Below are 19,504 nucleotides of genomic sequence, written 5' to 3'. Positions count from 1 at the left end.
AAAATAATAATTAAGGGATAAATTATTATTCTAACCCAATTTTATTTTAAGAAAGAAAATGAATTAAAGGGTAAATTTGAGTATTCAAAATTGATATGATAATAGGTTTTCTTTTATAATATATAGTATAGATGTTATTCTTTTCATCTATAATTTATTTTACTTTTACTAAGGAAACTAAAAATATTATTTCATAACAAATTTGATAGTTATTTATAATTTTAAATTTAAAATATTAAGCCAACATATCAAATGTGTAGGTTGCTAGTTTTGAAAGTAGCACCACTAAAATTCACTTATACTTTTATTGCCTAATTGAAATAGGATTTTTTCCTGTGAAACGAAATATCTATAGCAAAATTAAAATTTTAACAAAATGAAGAACATGTTAAATAATTATACTAATTTCTACGAATAATGTTGAAATTATAAAAAATATAAATCTATACTATTTGATGCGTTCAAAAAACACACGGGTTCAAATTGATATGAATTATGCTCAAAGCTTGGGTCGAAGAGAATGCAAATCTTAAAGGGGGGACCTACAAAAAGATGTTAGCACTCCGGCACCCAAGTTAGTATTAGATTTGAGATGGAATAAAGCGAAAGCATAAATAAATGTAATTGAAATTGAGATATGGTGAATAAGTTCGGTAAAAAGTGCTAAAACACATGATAATGTGCTTGTAGAGTGCTTAAAGAATGTTTCAAGAGTACTTAAAAAGTATTTAGAGAGTGAGAGAAATAATTTACAAAGTAAGAGATGTGTGAGAAACATCAGAGGATCTTATGAAGGTGTTTGGAAGTGCCTTGAGCATATAAGAGTAAACATGTACTTATAAGGGGTGCCCTCTTCCGGTAGGACTATGTACGTTTCCTCCATTTTCGAGAAAAGTGGATGAATGTCATTTGGATAAGTCATAATTTGATCTTATCTTTTGTTAGAAGTGCTTTTGAATCGTATCTCCAAATTTGGGGGGACTCTTCATCAATAAGGACTCCTAACCATTAGGGAGTCCAGGGCTTTGGGGTACCTTCCTCATCTATGAGGAGTCTCAGTCGCTGGGGGAGGGGGTCCTCCTAGAGCTGATGTGGTCCAATATGGCTGTTAACGAGATATCACGTAGGACAGTGGGCTACCATGTGTGTGGGCCTTTTGGGCTGAATATTTATCGGGTTTTTATCATGGTCCAAGTAGGGGGATGCCATCAACCTCCCAATCCATTTTTTGGGGGGCACCTTCCAAGACCGCCTACTTGTCTACTTTCTAAGGGGCACCTGCCAAGGCCGCCTGCCTGTCTGTTTTCTGGGTGCACCTGCCAAGACCACCTATCAAGTGTTTTTGGGTCTCTCATGACTTGGGTCTCCTAGGATGTTACGGGCATTTCATTTCTTTCTTCTTTTTGGATCGTTTGGGCCTATTTGGTCCAATCCATTTTTATGCACATTACTATTAATAAAAGCATCGATAGCCTAATAGTGATTTCTTGTAAGATAATTTTCTCACTCTCCAGTACTCTTTGATTACCTTCTGTCTCTCGCATGAGTTCAATATCTTTGTTTCTACGTTTAGCTTTAGCAGATGTAGCTTGTAAGTTCGTGCATTGATCGTTTTGATTTTTCTATTTTCTATTTGTGAAGCAGTCATTTATAGAGATTTTTACAATAATAACTCTAATATTTATTCCTATACTTGCATAGCATATCAAGCCAAGTATGAATTGGATATGTAAATATACGTAGCTTGACATCAACTAAACAATGGATAATATACAGTGGTAGAAACCCCAAAATTGTACCCAAAAAGAAAAAAATATATTCCCCTAACAAAGGCATGTAAATCACAAAATTGAAAAAGAGAATAATCTTTTCAAACCTGAAATTCAATGAAATTTCAGAAAAGCTCGAAGAAACCTTCTACACATACTTTTGATAGTTAGCTCGCACTCTACTGAAAAAGTTCACAAGTTATAATATTAATTTCACTCTCCATTTATTTTGAGGAATTAATCAAAATTAATCATTTATCCAATTTTGAGATGGTAAAAAAATAAAAAAAAAAACTTAAACAAGCTACCCCACATTATTTTGAAACTTTCAAATTCAACGAACATATAGCTTTATTCTTTTTCAGTATTTCTTTGGCGTTATTCACAAAAAATAGAACTTAAATAAAAAATAAAAAATTGGTCGGAACTAATCGTCGAATCAATCTTGAGATGGAAAACAAAAACAATAAAACTTAAGTAAAGAATAAAATTTTAGATTTTGCACAATAATTTTCAATTAGTTTCCCTCTAGTGTATTTTTTTCTTCTACTGTTTACACAGAAAATACTAAAATGTAGCAAATCAGAACTATAATTTTCACCCATCACAAATCTCCACACCTTGATTCCAATATAAGGATCCCCAACATCTATATGTCTTTACTTGCTGTAATGCAACCTTCTTACATTGGCACAAACTCATTTTTCTCCATCTCCTTCAAGATTTAGTGTGTTTGTATTAAAACTCGTATTATGAAACGAAATAAAATCTCAAAATGGGTAAACACAAATAAAATATGAAACCGTAATATTCCCCGCAAAACAATCGTTTTAATTATTTATATTTTTCGTATCGCCGTGTCCTAAAACCGTAATATTTCCAAAAACATGTGTGGTGGCGTGCGTGTGCTTCTTGTGTATATGGTTACATGGATGCGAATGGACCTATAATTTCAAGTCACTAAGGCAAAAGAGAATTTAAAGCCAACTAAAGTGCGTAAATAAACAAAAAACCATCAAAACCTATATTGAGCAAGTTGATGAGTGTTGTTTGCTAGGAAGATTGCAAAGTAAAAGCAAAATCAACAAGTGCATGAGAGTTCAAGTGTTACACCATCATAATCAAATTACCAGCTATTTAATTTGGGTGTAGTAATTTACTCTCCTGGATACTGAAAATAAGCATGTTATCTCTTATTAAAAAATATAGCAATTTACCCCCCTATACTTTTTAAAATGAAGCAATTTACCTCCTTATACAGGGAGGTAAATTGCTTCAGTTTAAAAATCGTAGGGGAGTAAATTGTTGTATTTTAAAAAATATAGAGAGATAAATCGTTGTTTGTTTTTTTATAAGGGGATAATTTGCTCATTTACGATATCACAAGAAGGTTGTTTGCATTTTTTCTTATTTAATTCCGAAAGGAGAAACAAAAGCACTGACTTCTAACAAAATAAAACATCAAAAATTGGATAAAGACAGATTGAAGACTTGCTCAAAACTAACTTTTCATTTCAATTAAGAGCACAACATAACATAATAGAGCCAAACTGAAAGTCTTGCGCTTGCTAATCATATTACCTACTATCTGATTCCGAAAATAAGAATCAAAAGCATGGAATTCTAACGAAGCAAATCACCCAGTGCATGTGTTATGGGTAATACTGTAACTTAGAGGAAAAAGACAATTTTGTTCCTGAAAGGGCACAAAATTATAAATTTGTCAGCAGGATCCGCGCCTTTTTTACTGGGTCGGGTCGGGTCGATCGCAACCTGAACCGAGGACCCGAGACACGTGGAAGACGCACATTGGACCAACCAGACCCCCAGCTTCTCTCTATAAATACCCCCAGTCAGTGCATTAACGGTACGTCGTCTTTACGATATTTTACTTTCAGGTCGCTTCAACTTGCTAGCTTGCCAAGCAACCTACTATTTCGACCTCAAAACCAAATACTGACTTAAGTATCGGAGGGTTTTAGTTGGGGGTCACTCCAGCAAGCCTAACGATTTGCGTCTTTTCTCAAGGCCCAACACTAGTTTGGGAGAGACAGCGATCTCAAATCACTTGGAGGACTAGCTTGCTTGACCAAGAAGATCGCGTAAACTTCGACCCGAATCAGCATGAAAAAAAAAGAAGATAGGATAAAAAAATTCACCTGATCTCTTTAGGTACAGCAACCAGTGACTTGGGCGAAATCGCACTCCTTGACATACATGCACGAAGAATTCTGATATTAGCCAATTTATCCACTAAATCTCGCAGAACATATTCCAACTTTTACAAATGAAAAGCATGAAATTACAAGTGATAAATGATAATTAACTTACAAATATAGATCCCAAAAGAGAGGCCACTAAGAGGGTGAAGAGCTTTGGGAGGGGGCGTGGTATGGTAGGAGGAAAAGAAAAGAAATGTGGGAAGAGAGGAGTTTGTGAAATGTGGGGTGGGGTGGGGTGGGGTGGGGTGGAAAATATACATACTGTTTTGTTTTGTAATTTAGAGATAGAGAAAATAGAGATAGAAAAAAATAGAGATAAATAAGTGTGCATTGAAAATAGATGATATATTTAAATTTGTGTTTTGAGGTAATTTAAAATATTTTAAAATAAGTGGTGTAGGTTTGATGTTGGGATTTGGGAGACAAAAATCACTGTTAATTGTCAAATCATATCTTTTTATATATAAATATGTGTATATATAAATATTGTATGTTTAATATTGTATTTTTTTAGACAAAAATCACTGTTTATTATCAAATCATGTCTCTTTTATATTATATATATAAGTGTATATATATAGAAAGTTGAAAAATAAAAAATACACAGATAAGGTGTAAAAATACAAAAGCAAATATTAAGTTTATTTTATCTTGTCTTGAAAAAAACGAAAATATAAAACCAAACACAGTGATAAATTTTTATAGTGGTTCATTAAAAAAATATTTAAATTACTATTATGACCAAAAAAATTTTAAAGAGATTGAGTGAACTAAAGGGTAAATTAGGACAATAAAAAATTAGTACGATCAAAGAATTTTCTTTTATAATAGTATAGATATCAATATAAAAAGAAAAATAGTTTTCACTCACAAAACGTCAATTTAGAATACCACAATACCAACTTTTTATTGTGTTGATAATACTCTTAAGTTAATTTTTTTCTTCATTTCTTTCTTTCTTTTCTTAAAATGTGATGTGTTGGTTTATATATTTTATTCTTATTTATAAGGCAAAATATCACTTTTGGTCACACTAGATAGGGCCCTTCTCACTTGCAGTCCCACGCTTTACGTGTTCAACACCTTTAATCCCAAAATCCTATTTTTTTAACAGAAATGGTCCTATTCTGTTAACAACTAATGGAAGTGGCATGTGATAAGTCACGTGCCGTTAGTCAACTGGGTCAAAATATCACTTTTGGTCCCACTAGATCGGGTCCTTCTCATTTGCAGTCCCACGCTTTACGTGTTCAACACCTTTAGTCCCAAAATCCTATTTTTTTAACAGAAATAATCTTGTTCCGTTAACAACTAATAGAAATAGCATGTGAGTTGTCATGTGCTGTTAGTCGACTGGCAGCTGGCGAAAAAAACAAAGACCAGGCTTGTGTTCAGTTTTTTGGGGAAAAAAAAGGCGCCAAAAAAATATTTTTTTTGCTATTTATATATGTAAATAACCACAAACACCACACAATATTTTCATCACTTAATCTTAAGAGCAATAGGCCAAAAGATGTCGCAAACATCTCAAAACACTTCAAATATTGAATGCTCTTGTAATTGTGAATTATGTGTAAAAGGATGTTCTTATATATTACTAGATGACCTTTTAGTAATGGTGAATTATGTGTAAAAGGACTAATAGATATGCATTTTTTGCAAGTAATTATAGTTTATGTTGTATTTAAATGTGTAAGCATAAATCTTGAAAGCAATAAAAACATAAACTAAAATTGCACAAAAGCACTAAATTGTAAAAAACAGAAAATATACTAAAATTCACTAATTTTGATCATTAATGAAATGTGCTGTAAAGTGCAACTTTGCATGCTTAAAATCTGTCAAATACTACCACTTTACAAACCCAAAATGTGCCAAAACATCCATCAAAGTCTTACAATACCTTGCAACATTTTATTTCTTAAAACATCACACAATATTGGAAGTATTTTGAGATGTTTGTGACATCTTTTAGCCTATTGCTCTCAAGATTAAGTGATGAAAAAAAGATAAAAATGTTGTGATTTTTGTGGGTTGTTTACATATATAAATAGCAAAAAAATATTTTTTTGGCGCATTTTTTCACTCCAAAACTAAATACAAGCATGGTCTTCTGTTTTTTTCGCTAGCTGCCAGATGACTAACGGCATGTTACTTGTCACATGCCGTTTTCATTAGTTGTTAACGGAACAGGATCTTTTCTATTAAAAAATAGTTTTGGGACTAAAGGTGTTGAACCTTTAAAGCGTGGGACTGCAAGTAAGAAGGCCCCTATCTAATGGGATCAAAAGTGATATTTTGCCCCAGTTGACTAACGACAGTCACGTGCCGTTTCCATTAGTGTTAACGGAATAGGACCATTTCTGTTAAAAAAATAAGATTTTGGGACTAAATGTGTTGAACACGTAAAGCGTGGGACTGCAAGTGAGAATGACCCTATCTAGTGGGACAAAAATTGATATTTTGCCCCAGATGACTAAGTAACGTGCCGTTTCCGTTAGTGTTAACAGAATATGACCATTTCTGTTAAAAAAATAGGGTTTTGGACTAAATGTGTTAAACACGTAAAGCGTGGGACTGCAAGTGAGAAGACCATATCTAGTGGGACAAAAAGTGACATTTTGCCTATTTATAATATATTTTAAAGCGTTAAAAATTATTTATTATACGCCCACAAGGACGACGTGCCACAATGATTAGTATATATATAAAAAAACAAAATTTTAAAAAAAAGGGCACGCTCTCACTTATATGAAATTATTTTTTTCGTTGATGAAGGTTCAGGGGTCATGTTGCCGTTGTTTTTCTTTTTTATTCATTTTTGGGGTTCGGCACCTATTTATATTTTTGTAAGAGGGTAAAATACAATAAATTCTTATCAAATATGTCAATTTCAAGTCCATTTTTAAGGTGTGACGTATTGGAATTATGACATTAAGTTTGATATAGTATTCCAATTTCTCTTCTACCTCCCCTTAAATGGGAAAAAAAAAACATATCAACTATTATTTTTTTTTGTATAATCTATAATTTTGAAATTAAGTTTAAACGCCTCATAATTTAGAGGGAATTGGCTATACATATGTCTAAAACATTTAATAGAAAGAGCAATAGATAAGATCGTTAGATATTAAAGATTAATAACACTATAGTGAAGTGTAGATCACATAAAAAATGGATAAAATGCAAATAATCCCCTTGTGATATATATTGCAAATGAGTAAATTATGCTCTTATGAAAAAACAAATAGGGATTTGCCTTCCTATATTTTTTAAAATACAATAATTTACTCCCCTATGATTTTTAAAATGAAGCAATTTTACCTCCCTGTATAAGGAGGTAAATTGCTTCATTTTAAAAAGTACAAAGGGTAAACTGCTATATTTTTTTTCATAGGGATGAGTAATGTGCTCATTGTCAATATCACATAAGGTAAATTGCTATTCACTCCATAAAAAATCATACAAATAAGTAATAATTCTTTCATTTTTCTTTTCTTTTTTGTGTGTGTTTTAGCAAGAAACATCCAAATTACGAAAGCAACATATTCTTTCTTTATTGGAAAGTAAATGTCACGTATAAGTAAATCATGTCAACATTAATCATACGTGCCCTCTACAAAAATTTATCCTATTGAATTTTTCTAATATAGAAACCTTTAGGGTAGAATATTACAATAATACGATTCGGATTTGAGTCAAATGGAAAGTGAAATTTTGAAAGCCTCATCTATAAATTAATTTTTGCAAATTTAAGAATTTTAAACTAAAACCTTGTAGGGTTTTTTTTTTTTTTTAAAAGTTAGAGCGATGAATTATTATTAATTAAAATACATTGATTGTAATTATTCTTGTCGAATATCAATATCTAACAAATAACATTATAACAATCATGCTCTGATCAATAATATAAACTAAATTAGATTTAAGTAACACTTACTATACAGTAGAAGCAACATCCCATGTATAAGGCGAGATTCAAACCCATGACTTTAGTCCAAATCTTAGGGCCCCAACTTCACCAATTGAATCAGAGTTATTTACACAAAATACACAATATATATATATATATATTTAGTTTTACATTAAATGGAAAATAAAACTTTAAGAATTTTGTTTACGAGTTATTTAAAAGATTAAAAAGAATTTAGAATTCGTTCAAATTTATTTTTTATCATCTATAATATTAATAAATTTAACAAGAACATTACTCGTAAACGTTGGTGTGGATTTTATTATAATACTTGTTAATTAATTATTTAGTTACTAATTGTTATAATTCTTGATGTTTAGATATTTATAATATTCTATAATAATTTATATAAAATGGAAATGTCACAATCAAATACTAATCCCTAAAATTTAATCTTTACCCAAAAGCAAATGAAAAATCTGAAAAATCCAAAGGTATTAAATAAGCTAATAAAAAAAATCAGTAGAGAAAGAAAAAGGGAAAAGGGAAAAAGATAATGGGAAGAAAAACAAACTAAATTGTGAAAAGACAAGGAACCAGTCTTTGGTTCGCTGCTCAAATTTTCTTTTTGCTCCTCCAAACCCACCCCCACCCACCACCGATCGCCGCCCGCCGCTGCTGTCTCCGGGGACAATCTGTGTTCTCTTCCGGAGAAAAGAAGGTAAGCTTTTCTCAGATGGAAACAACAGGAACTGTTATTCATGTATGTGCTTAATTTTCTGCGCTCATACTGGAATTTTCGGGTTTTTTCTTGGATATTTGGCATTTTTTGTTTCTGGGATCTTGTTATAGGCGCTGATCGGGTAATTCTAGATGTGGGTTGGGCGAAATTCAGTTGGAATCTTTAATCGTGGCGCTCTCTTCTTTATGGTCAATTTGACTAAAATTTCAATGTTATCGGCGTAGTTTGGGTTTCTTCGAGTGCTTGACTAAACCAGTACTTTGTGGGTGATTTTTTTTGAGGTGTTATTATTATTGTTGTTATTTTTGGTACTATGAATCTGAGGTCATGTCTGTGATTGTTAAATGTCCGTGGAAAGGAACAATTTTGTGGTCAGCTATGTCACACAGCGTCTAATTATACTGAAATGGAAGTAATCAGCTCCTGTATTGGCTACATGAGGAAATCTTTACTTCTAGTTTTTTTCTGTTTCGATGCTGTAACTGCATTGGGTTTAATTTATTTTCTTTTGTTTGTCAGTTGATTACACTGAATTTATGAATTTACACCTTGCCCCATGAGGTATGGTATTTATTAAATTGAGTAAACTGATGGTGACTTTTGAGTCCACCTGAGAACAAGTGAGGATGAGCTAATGTACACTCTAACGCACATATGCACATATTGTATGTGTAACTACTTGTATTTAATGCTTGCGAGTAAGTAGAGGAAGAACTTAAGTGGCCTATTATTTCGTGGGGATCATATCATGGGAGATCTTGAAAAAGACTGGTATCATTCCTTGATTTGGCTGTATTTTGCGTACAGCTTGTTTGGATCATCAGTGTTGTTTCTGGTTTGTTATTTAGTTTCTCCTCTATCTTTGCTCAGGGTTTTAAGTTTGCTATGCACAAGTGAAAGTTATACAATTAAATTGTGTAGGAACTTGTCATTTATGCAAATACTTTAACTCATAATGCCAATTTTTTCTCTTTAGGCTACTTTTATATCCTCATATCATTTAACATCATCAGCATTGTTGCCAGAATTTTGTCCTGAAACATTTCTCTTCTTAAAATATTTTTCTTAATTTTTTCGAAGAGAGAACTTGGCGATACATGACTTTTTTCTTTTGGTAAGGATTGTAAATTTTATGGGAGCTTTTACCCTATGATAAACAGCTTATAAGTAACTGAACTTGGCCGAAGTTTTATATTCTATTGAGTTGGCTATTTGTAATTATTTGACACAATATACTCATTGAATTTGAACAAGTGGCGCACACTTGCATGCCTTCAACTTCTTTAGAATTGGTAATTTTTGTCGAGGCTTGAACTGATATCTTTCATGATATGGTAATTATTCTTATTACATGTTTGTGATTTGAATATGTTCCTCGGCGTTATGTCTAATTTCCCTATATTGAGACTGAGGCGCTGAATTGCCATGTGTAACTGGGAATTAAATATTGTGTTATAAATACGAAATATCTGATCTTTTCCAATATTTTTTCAAACGTCTATACTCACTGTCATTTTTCTCTATATCTTGCTAATGTGAACAAAATTGCTTCTATCTCCTTTTTGTGTTAATCAACAAATTTTAAGGAGCTGACAAGGATAGTCAAAGATCTTAATACATTAAACTACTTATGTCACCTATAATTTTGTCTTTAAATCCAGCCATCCATCGACCCACGCGTCCAATGGGATATGAGCCTAGCACCTCATATGTATGAGTTGTGTCTCAGACCAGTGGAGTGTTCCCTATAGGCCATTTCACCTAGCATTAACTTCTTGTGGTTCAGAATTTGCCCTTTGGTCCCTCAATAGAACTTAATTTTTACTTTTTGAAGAAGTAAATCATCTTTGCATGTTTTGAACTTCTACTTCATTGAGTCATTTTGCAATGGCTTGCCCACGGTATAGATGTTGTTAACATAGTATGAGGACAATGGAACAAGCTGGTAATAATCCTCGTGTTGTCTTTGGAATAGGCCTGAGTTGTATTGTTTTGAGGTTGATAAAATTATATATACAAAATAATTTACTCACAGGAAACTATTGTAAGTCGCATTTTGATGACTACATATTTAAGTTTGCCAAAATAATAAATTATCCGCAATGTCTGTACCATCTCGGATTTATTTGCACATAAAAATGGGAATCCCTTGATCTTTGTTTTTTCTTAATTTTTTTGTGTGTATTTTGATGATGATGAAAGTTTATTTGACAAATAATGCAGACTGACTTACCATGGTGAATATTTATTTGGACCCTGGATCATCTGCTCTTAGGATCCTGGAACTTTTGTATTGTTAGATACCCCTTTTCTTCTGCCGTTGCCTAGTTTATGCGTGAAAGTCAAGATGCAGAAGATTGGGAGTCTATCCAAGAATAGTTCTTTGAGAATGACAACTCAGCAGTCTCTTCGTCGTCTCGGTCTCTGTTCCCAAGTAGCAACAGGACAACAGACATCACCAGTTGTCTTTCCAGAAAAACGTAGTAGTAGAGGCAAGGCTGCAAGAACTGGTGACATCAGTGTCAACAATGATGACCCTAATAAAGCTAAGAGGGTGGAACACAGAATTGATATTGGAGATGAGCAGTCTGACTTACTGGGATATGAAGTACTCTCAGGGAAACTTTCCCTGGACAAAAGGAAATCTAGTAAGGATTCTGAGGTACAAACTTCAGAGAATGCAAACTTGGATGCAGTTGATGCTAAACTGACAAGCAAGGCATTGATTTGGGGCTCTAAGATGTTGCGTTTAGATGATGTGGTTTCGGTAAATTTCTTTGGATTCTTGCTAATATTCCCTGCATTTATGCTACTTCCAGCTCTTGGTGACATCTTCTCTTTTCATTTTGCAGCTGTCCTACTGTGCTGGTCTTAGACATTTTACAGTGCATGCATATCCATTAAGGAAGGCTGCATGTGGCCTTTTTATGAAAAGTGGGAGAAGCCGGAAAGACTTTCGCTTTTTCACTCCCACCTCAGATGATGCAATTCAATGGGTCAATGCATTTGCAGATCAGCAGTGCTATGTGAATTGCTTGCCTCACCCTATGGCTTCTAAAAAGCAGAGTTCAGATTTGATTTTCAATGAATTTCCTCTTGAGTCATATATAAGATGTAAAAGTCCACCCAAAATGCTTGTCATCTTAAACCCTCGGTCTGGACGTGGTCGCTCAAGCAAAGTTTTCCATGGATTGGTAGAGCCTATATTCAAAGTAAGTTTTCTCTGATGATATTTCAGTATCTTGTTTTCTCTTGCACTCTTACTATAGATTTAGGCATCGACATATTAGTTAAAGATGCAACTCGACTTATGTTGTAGATAGTTGCAACCCGTTACCCATCTTTGGTGGCACTAGAGACACGCCTAAGTAATGAAAGCGGCTTCTGATGCTGTTCATTGTTTTGTTTTCTTTCCCTCCTTTCTCTTCATTTTTCTTCATTTTCTCTTCTAATTCTTCCTACTTTTTCGTGGTCTTTCTGCTTCCTCTTCATCCTTTTTCTTCATCTTCTCCTCCTTTCTGTTCTATTTTTCACTGCAAAGAATTCTGATATCATTATTTTAATTAAACTATGATATCATTAATACATAGGACACATGCAATTTTGGTGCTTCACTTCAATAAGGCATGCACCTCCTTGCCTTGTGTTTGGGCTCCAGAATAGCTATGCACCTTGGGTAGTTAGCAGTTCTGAATATAGATGATGATATCTTTATCTTGTAGTGCATCTGGAGATTTCTAAGTCTAAGTACTTAAAGCATCTCCTAAGTATTTGTGCTTAAAGCCTTAAATTCTAATCTTAACCTGCTCTTTTATCCAGTTTCGTGTTTCTTCATGCACACTGATAGGGGTTAGAAGAAAAGATCAGACAATTAAGTGCTTTAGTAAATAAATATGATATGCACATGTTTATGTCCTATTTGTCCTCTTAAATTTTAAGCATTTTTCCTTCTACCCTTATGAGACAATATATAGTCTTTTCTTCTCTTGTTTGTGCTCCATAAGTCGTCAGTTTCCTTCATCTAACCTGTGTAGATTGGACATTGAAAATTCGTATAAGATCTTTGTATAGCAATATTAGTATGAACAACAGAACATTTATGCGTATACACATTATCCTTTGTTTTTTGGGGTGAAATATTAGAGATAGCCTGGATTTGAATGTAAAGTAATTTCACACTAAGCTTTTCATGTCAAGAGAGATCCGTGTAAAGCAGCTAAGGAGTAAGGGTCCTATTTACTGTCTTTTCATTGTTTTTATAGGTTGAAACTATACTTGGGGTCTTAAATTGGGGAAAGAGGCACGAATATCATTTTATGTTGGGAGCAATAGACTTGAACACCATTTTTGCAGCCTCTAGTCTCTTACATGATCTTATGCTGGACTATCGGCCCAAGTAAATGGTGTTTATATATGTGAAAATGAAAATAATACTTTTCTCAACCTGAAAATTGTGGAGGACCTGGCCTTCAAGTTTTGTTCTCATTTGTAAAGGGCAGAGCACACACATTCTGAGGTTCTCTTGATGAGTAATTGAATGAAGCAAATTGGTGTGCAAACTTTGTTTATGCATATACTGGCTACAAGTGCCTAGAAGCACATCGTTGGCACATCATACTTGCAATGAACTATTTATAGTTATACATTGTCGGTGACAAAAATCTCAAGGCAAAATAGCCTCAACCGGCTAATGCTTTTCCACCTGGTGTGGGACAAAAGAAAAATCTAGTGAACTGTCTTTATTGCTAGACCTGAATCTGCTCTTGATTCTGTTATTGATATCCATTTCAAATTTATATCAAATTAAGACATGAAAAATTATGTATTTCTCTATAAACAGTGGTTTAATTGCTTCCATTTCTAGCACGTGACAGAAGATAAGTTGTAGCTTTAGTTGTAAACCTGAACAAAGATGTGGACCATTTTGACTGGGATCAGAGGCATTTAAGTTCCCTTTTTTACTGGGTTTTCATGTAGGGTAATATTGTTAAATTTATTTTATCATTGTATAAAACTTGCAGTTCATTTTTGGACTGTATGTTAGCCATGTTCATGTTACATATGGCACTTGAACTACTTGCCCCATTTGGGCGGAAGGCTGGTGATGCTTTCATGACAGAAATATAGATGAGTAACTGAAAACAGCAGTGATGCTCGTATATTAGTTCTATTGTTAATGATGTGAGTTAGGGTGCTCTAGTATGAGTATGTTGATTATTTTGTCCGTCAGTCCCAAAAGGAATAAAAGATCATGTCGAGTTGTTTACTGAATACAAATGGGAGCACTTGGGTTCTCCAAAATCTGGATGACTAAAAAGTGTAGCATGTCTGAATCTATGTTCCAGGATCACCTGCAAAGAAGTCTATTTTCATGCTAACCTTTGAGATATACTCATAAATCCTCTTGAACTGATATTGAGTTTTGCATAGAGAAGAAATACGAAACACTTCTAGTAGTGTAATTTTTCAGAAGCAGTAGAACGTGAGAAGGCATTTTTATTTTCTTTTTGTTGTCTATGGAATTTTGTGGTAAAATAGGACAATCGACTGTCATTCTGTGGCCACAAGTTCACTTTAAAACACTTCTGTTTCAGATGGCTATATGGTTGTGGGCCATAAGTATTGTCTATGGGGTCACTAAAATTAAAATAAATAAAGATATAACAGAAGATTACTTATGGGCATCCTACTAGAAGTGCCTTATGTGCTCCTTCCTTTACTTCCTTCCACAGAGGCTGTAACTAGAGCTTTAAGTAACTCCATGCTCCTACCTTCAAAAAATTTCCTTTTTCTTCTTCATTTAGGAAGAAATTGATATGCTTGAACCTTACCTAGCTCACTTGTGCCATTTTCTTCTTTCATCGTGATTCAAGAGCAAACTTCCAGTGGGCATCAGCTGAACACTCTGGGAAAATGAATGTGCTGGCGCTCAGACATACTTGTAAAATTGGGTGCCCCATAGTCCTTAAGGCTTTTTCTTACTTCTAGCCATTTTAGATGCCCACATAGCACTACCTGGGGAACTTCTTTACAGCATGTAGGAAGATAGTGTTGGAGTTATACAAGTATGTTATGTGTGCTCGACTGTTGAATGATATTCTAGATGGCTAGGCTGAATTCATCTAGTTTTGTACTTCACCAGTATGTTTTACATTGGCTATCTCCCATATCTTCATTTTTGCAATAGGATCTGTTGTTTACTGTTTTCGTGATGTGTTATAAAACAGCTTGCAGGATTTGAGTTAGAGATTGTCAAAACAACATCTGCTGGTCATGCTAGAAAACTTGCTGCTGGTGTTGATTTCAGTACATGTCCTGATGGTACAGTTTGCTTTTATGCTTTGTAAGAACAACTTGTAACAGTTTTACTAGCCATTTGACTATTGACCCAAAAATTGCTTCCATTGCAGGTATTATATGCGTAGGAGGCGATGGAATCGTAAATGAGGTTTATACAAGTCATCTCGTTCTTCCTCGTCCATTTATGTTTGTGAATGAGGGGAATAGCTTCTGCTGTTGATCATTTTTTAGCTCAAAGTTTAAGTCAGTTTAGTTCGCATATTGAGTTTTGACTTGACAGTTTTGATGTCAATCTTGCTCTGAATAATATGTATTAAAAATTTCTGGATTGTGCATTTGTAATACATATATTGAGTTGGTATTTACAAAGAGCTTTTGAAAACATCCTACCTTGATATAATAGACTTATGATGAATTTGAAAGGAGCTTGTTTCCTTAATGTAACTGTTCCAAATCTTTACCCAGAATCTGTTCCTAAAATTTTCCAACCTGCAAATTGGTTTAGACTATGGGTATCTGTGGATATGATTGCTTTCTGAACTGACAGGACCTTGTCACCTATCAATGGTTGCAAAGGCCTCTTGTTTCTGAGCATCTATCTAGTTGTCTTTCAGCATTATCTTGTGAGCTCTTTAAGTGTTTTTTTTCTCTTTCAGCATTGTCTTGTGAGCTCTTTTAGTTTATATTCTTATGGCTTCCAAAATACCATTAACTTAATGATTGACAACTGGTGAAACTTGTAATTTATTTAAGAGGTTTTATGCCACATAGTTTCACTGGAAAATATGACTGGTTGTTCCTCATACTGTGGAGTTAGCATTAATAGTTCTTCAGCCTCATGCATAATTCAGTGGAATTCTCGTTCATACTATTATTTCAACTCATGAAGAGACTGCTTTTGTGTCTTTCAGTTCCGTCATTCATTGATTATGATCTCTAAATGCAGGTTTTGAACGGTTTACTTAGTAGAGATAACCAAAAGGAAGCAATTTCAATCCCAATTGGAATCATACCTGCTGGTTCTGATAATTCTTTAGTCTGGACTGTTCTTGGTGTTAGAGATCCAGTATCTGCAGCAATAGCAATAGTTAAGGTAGCTGTTTTTTTTTAACCCTCTTTACTTTGTGTTGCTCTGTCATAAGGTATGTTGAAGCACTCATGGAGACTTTTTTGAGTTTGTTTGTTCTTCTTGAACAGTGTGTTATTATTGACCAGGTCCTTTACAAGAGATTTCATTGTATTACTTTGTAATAAAGAAATGTCCTATGAGGCTGCAGAAGTGACAGGGCCATGCATCTTAGGGTGCAAGATGAAACGTATGACAGGCTAGGTTCAAGTTACTCATTTTATTTGAGGTCTTGAGGTGTTTATCCCAAAGATTATTGTTTTTTACCCAGTCAGCCCAAGGAAACTTTGACCTCCTCATCTTGATGCGGAGTATCAATGACACTTTTAAACTGTGTCAAGAGCAAATGGTAAGATAATTGAACCACATAGGTAATGACCCTTTGAGTTAAGTAACAGCTTTGACTTGGCAGATCCCTTAGTCCCTCTCAATGTGCTTGGTTAGCGAGCTACCATGCATTGTTTCAAGGTGGCTTCATGATTGCATCTGGTAAATCTCTTGGCTGTCCCTGTATCCCTACCTTCTTCATGCCAAGCATTTGGAATTCTACCTATTTTTCAAGGCTGTTTCCCCTCGGCAATTAAGGTTAATACCAGTTCGTGTCACTGGCAAACCTTGGCTTCTCTTATTCTTAGTCATATCTAGTATCTAGAGTTTGCCTCGATTTTGTACCATTCTCGCAGCCTGCTATCCAGTCAACTGGTGCTCTTTAACGCATTTCTGGGAGAACCTGCTAGCTCTCGACTCGAGTGGCATTTCATCCCTAACCACATATCATCTGTTAATTCTTTGGCTTTCAGTCAGTTTGTACCTCCACGTAGTTTCACCCATGCTTCGTATCGGTCATGGATAGAGTCAATATGAAACACCGGAGGTCCGGATTGTTTCCTTATTTATAATCATGTCTCAATAGAACCACCTATAAGAAAAGCTTTAGACGCGTTATATATTGACTTTAGTATGTAGTAATAGTATAAGATCTCATATGCCCTTTACTAGTGCCTTGACCTCCAAGACACAGATATTTATCATGGCTTAATTTTAGCTTATAGTAACAGCACTTTTGGATAATCGTCATGATCCCGCTCTTTATTAGTAACCTCCAAGACAGAGATAGTCGTCATGACTCCCACTGTTTATTAGCCTACTTGTTATACAGCTCTCTGGCATTTGATTTTCCCTCTGAAGCCTCAGCTTGAAGAAGCCAACTAAGCTATTTAGATTTTGCATCATTAAATCATTGCCATGCTCAAGTTGCCTCACCTCATGGTCAAATGTTCATGGGCATTATTTTATTTCCTCGCTCTCTATACTCAGTTTCACCTGATAATCACAGACAGAATACTTGCATTTAGAATTGGGGTTCCTAAAGCCTCTCTTGCAGGCCATCTCATGAATAGCAATTTGCGTACTTGGAAAATGTAGTTCAATTATAGTGTTTGACCAGGTTAAAATTCGGAACTCTTACATGCAACATACAGTTCTGCTGCATGGCTTTTCTCACTTACAGGACATCTGCTCCATTCGTGTGATTATATTTGTACTATAACACTTACCATAGCAAGTCAGGCTGATCGTGAAATTTTTTCTGGTTGTTATCAGGGAGGTCTTACTGCCACTGATGTTTTTGCTGTGGAATGGATCCATACTGGCGCTATTCACTTTGGGATGACAGTTACATACTTTGGTTTTATTAGTGATGGTAATACATTAACACTTTGTGTTACCTTGATATCAATTTTCAGTATAGTGTATAGGATATGTTGATTTCCATTGTTTAAAGCTAATATTGGACTTTGTTTCTGGTCCTACTGAATCTAATTGTTTGGTACCTATACCTACTTTCCAGTGTTTAATCTAGGATATGCTGAACTCTGACCACGTCATAATAATTGATGCTTTCTTTCAGCCCATAACTTGGATTGTTAGTAAAGATATTGGGGTTTTGGGTGCTTGGTTTTGAAATATGGGAAATGCGACTAAATATAAATAAATCTTGATTCACATGGTTCTCTGTAATTGTGGTAATACAAACTGGACTTATTGCTACACGTTGAAATTTTATTGAGAGTAAATTGAACACTGGTTGTCTGGTCCCAACATTTTACCATGTTGCCAGTTTTAAGGGAAGTGGTATAGATAGGAATTCAGGTCAACAACATATAGCTTTCTTAGGAATTTGACATATTGCTTCGTCCTAGAATAGAATGCAAAGGTACAGTAGCTTCCTTTTTAAGATGATGAATATGTGAAAGTATACCAACATGGTAATTACTATTGAGTTTCAGATAACTGAAACAGTGTTGCAGTTCAATTTTATAGATAAATCTGTTAATTTGAGAAGTACAGATGTCATGAACCTAATTACCAATAATTCAATCAAAACTGATGACAAGAGGACCTAGCAGCCATTGTTAGAGAGTGCTGTCTTATGCCTCCATCTTAACATCTTACTGGCACTACATGATGCTCGTCCCAATGTATTTTCTGATATCCCAATAGTCAGCTCCATGGAGTACTTTTCCCCTGATAGTATTACTATTTCCTAGAAAGTACTCCTTTTAGTTTAAATGTCTCATGAGGAATTTGGTGATGCATAAAGTTCCCAGAGGCATCGGTCCGCTTAAATCTATTAGCTAAATTATTTTCCTTGATTTAAATTATGTTACTTATCTATTGCTTTCCTGATGAAATAATCTGATTGATCTCTTATGCATCCTTTATGTCTTATGTTTTTATTTATTTTGGGTGGGGTTGGGGCATGGGACTGAGATTTCATAATGATTGAATTTTATGTGTGTGTTCTTTTTCATTTTTCTTTTCTCCTTCTCCTGACTGCCATGTTTCTTGCTTATTGCAGTATTGGAGCTTTCTGAGAAATATCAGAAACGATTTGGCCCTTTACGATATTTCATTGCTGGTTTTCTCAAATTTTTGTGCTTGCCGAAGTACAGTTATGAAGTAGAATATCTTCCTGCACAGCTGGAACCTGGAGATGCAAAAGCTTCAGCTGATCATGAAATTATAGACATGTCAGAGCTGTACACTGATATCATGCGGAGATCAAGCAAGGAAGGCCTTCCTCGGGCCTCCAGCCTGTCGAGTATTGATTCGATTATGACCCCAAGTCGAATGTCTGGAGCAGATTTTGATACCACTTGTAGTAGCACTGAACCATCCGATTTTGTGCGAGCCATAGACCCAAGGTCAAAACGACTATCAGCCGGAAGAAGCAATGTGACAGCTGAACCAGAAGTTATCCATCCGCAACTGCCGCATTCAGTCACTCCAAACTGGCCCAGGACTAGATCTAAGTCAAGGACGGATAAAGGTTGGTCTGGAGCGACTGCTACAAATGATCCCACTAGGACTTCCTGGGGAAACACAACAACATATGACAAAGAAGATATCTCGTCGACATTGTCGGACCCT

The 19,504-nt window shown here is 34.6% G+C and overlaps 1 protein-coding gene across 1 annotated transcript in view; it reads left to right on the top strand.

The window, feature by feature from the left end:
• LOC105172189 (sphingoid long-chain bases kinase 1) overlaps positions 8,468-19,504 on the top strand; it is a gene marked incomplete in the record, with an annotated part of 12,321 nt that continues 1,284 nt past the window's right edge. The window contains 8 exon segments of the mRNA XM_011093552.2: positions 8,468-8,625; positions 10,870-11,413; positions 11,499-11,858; positions 14,874-14,967; positions 15,057-15,094; positions 15,893-16,039; positions 17,675-17,774; positions 18,933-19,504. Coding sequence (XP_011091854.1) covers positions 10,994-11,413; positions 11,499-11,858; positions 14,874-14,967; positions 15,057-15,094; positions 15,893-16,039; positions 17,675-17,774; positions 18,933-19,504 — 1,731 coding nt within the window.

Source organism: Sesamum indicum, linkage group LG10, assembly GCF_000512975.1.
Source record: "Sesamum indicum cultivar Zhongzhi No. 13 linkage group LG10, S_indicum_v1.0, whole genome shotgun sequence".
Lineage (NCBI taxonomy): Eukaryota > Viridiplantae > Streptophyta > Magnoliopsida > Lamiales > Pedaliaceae > Sesamum > Sesamum indicum.
Note: the sequence above shows the minus strand (reverse complement) of the source record. Positions and strands in the feature narration are given on the sequence as shown.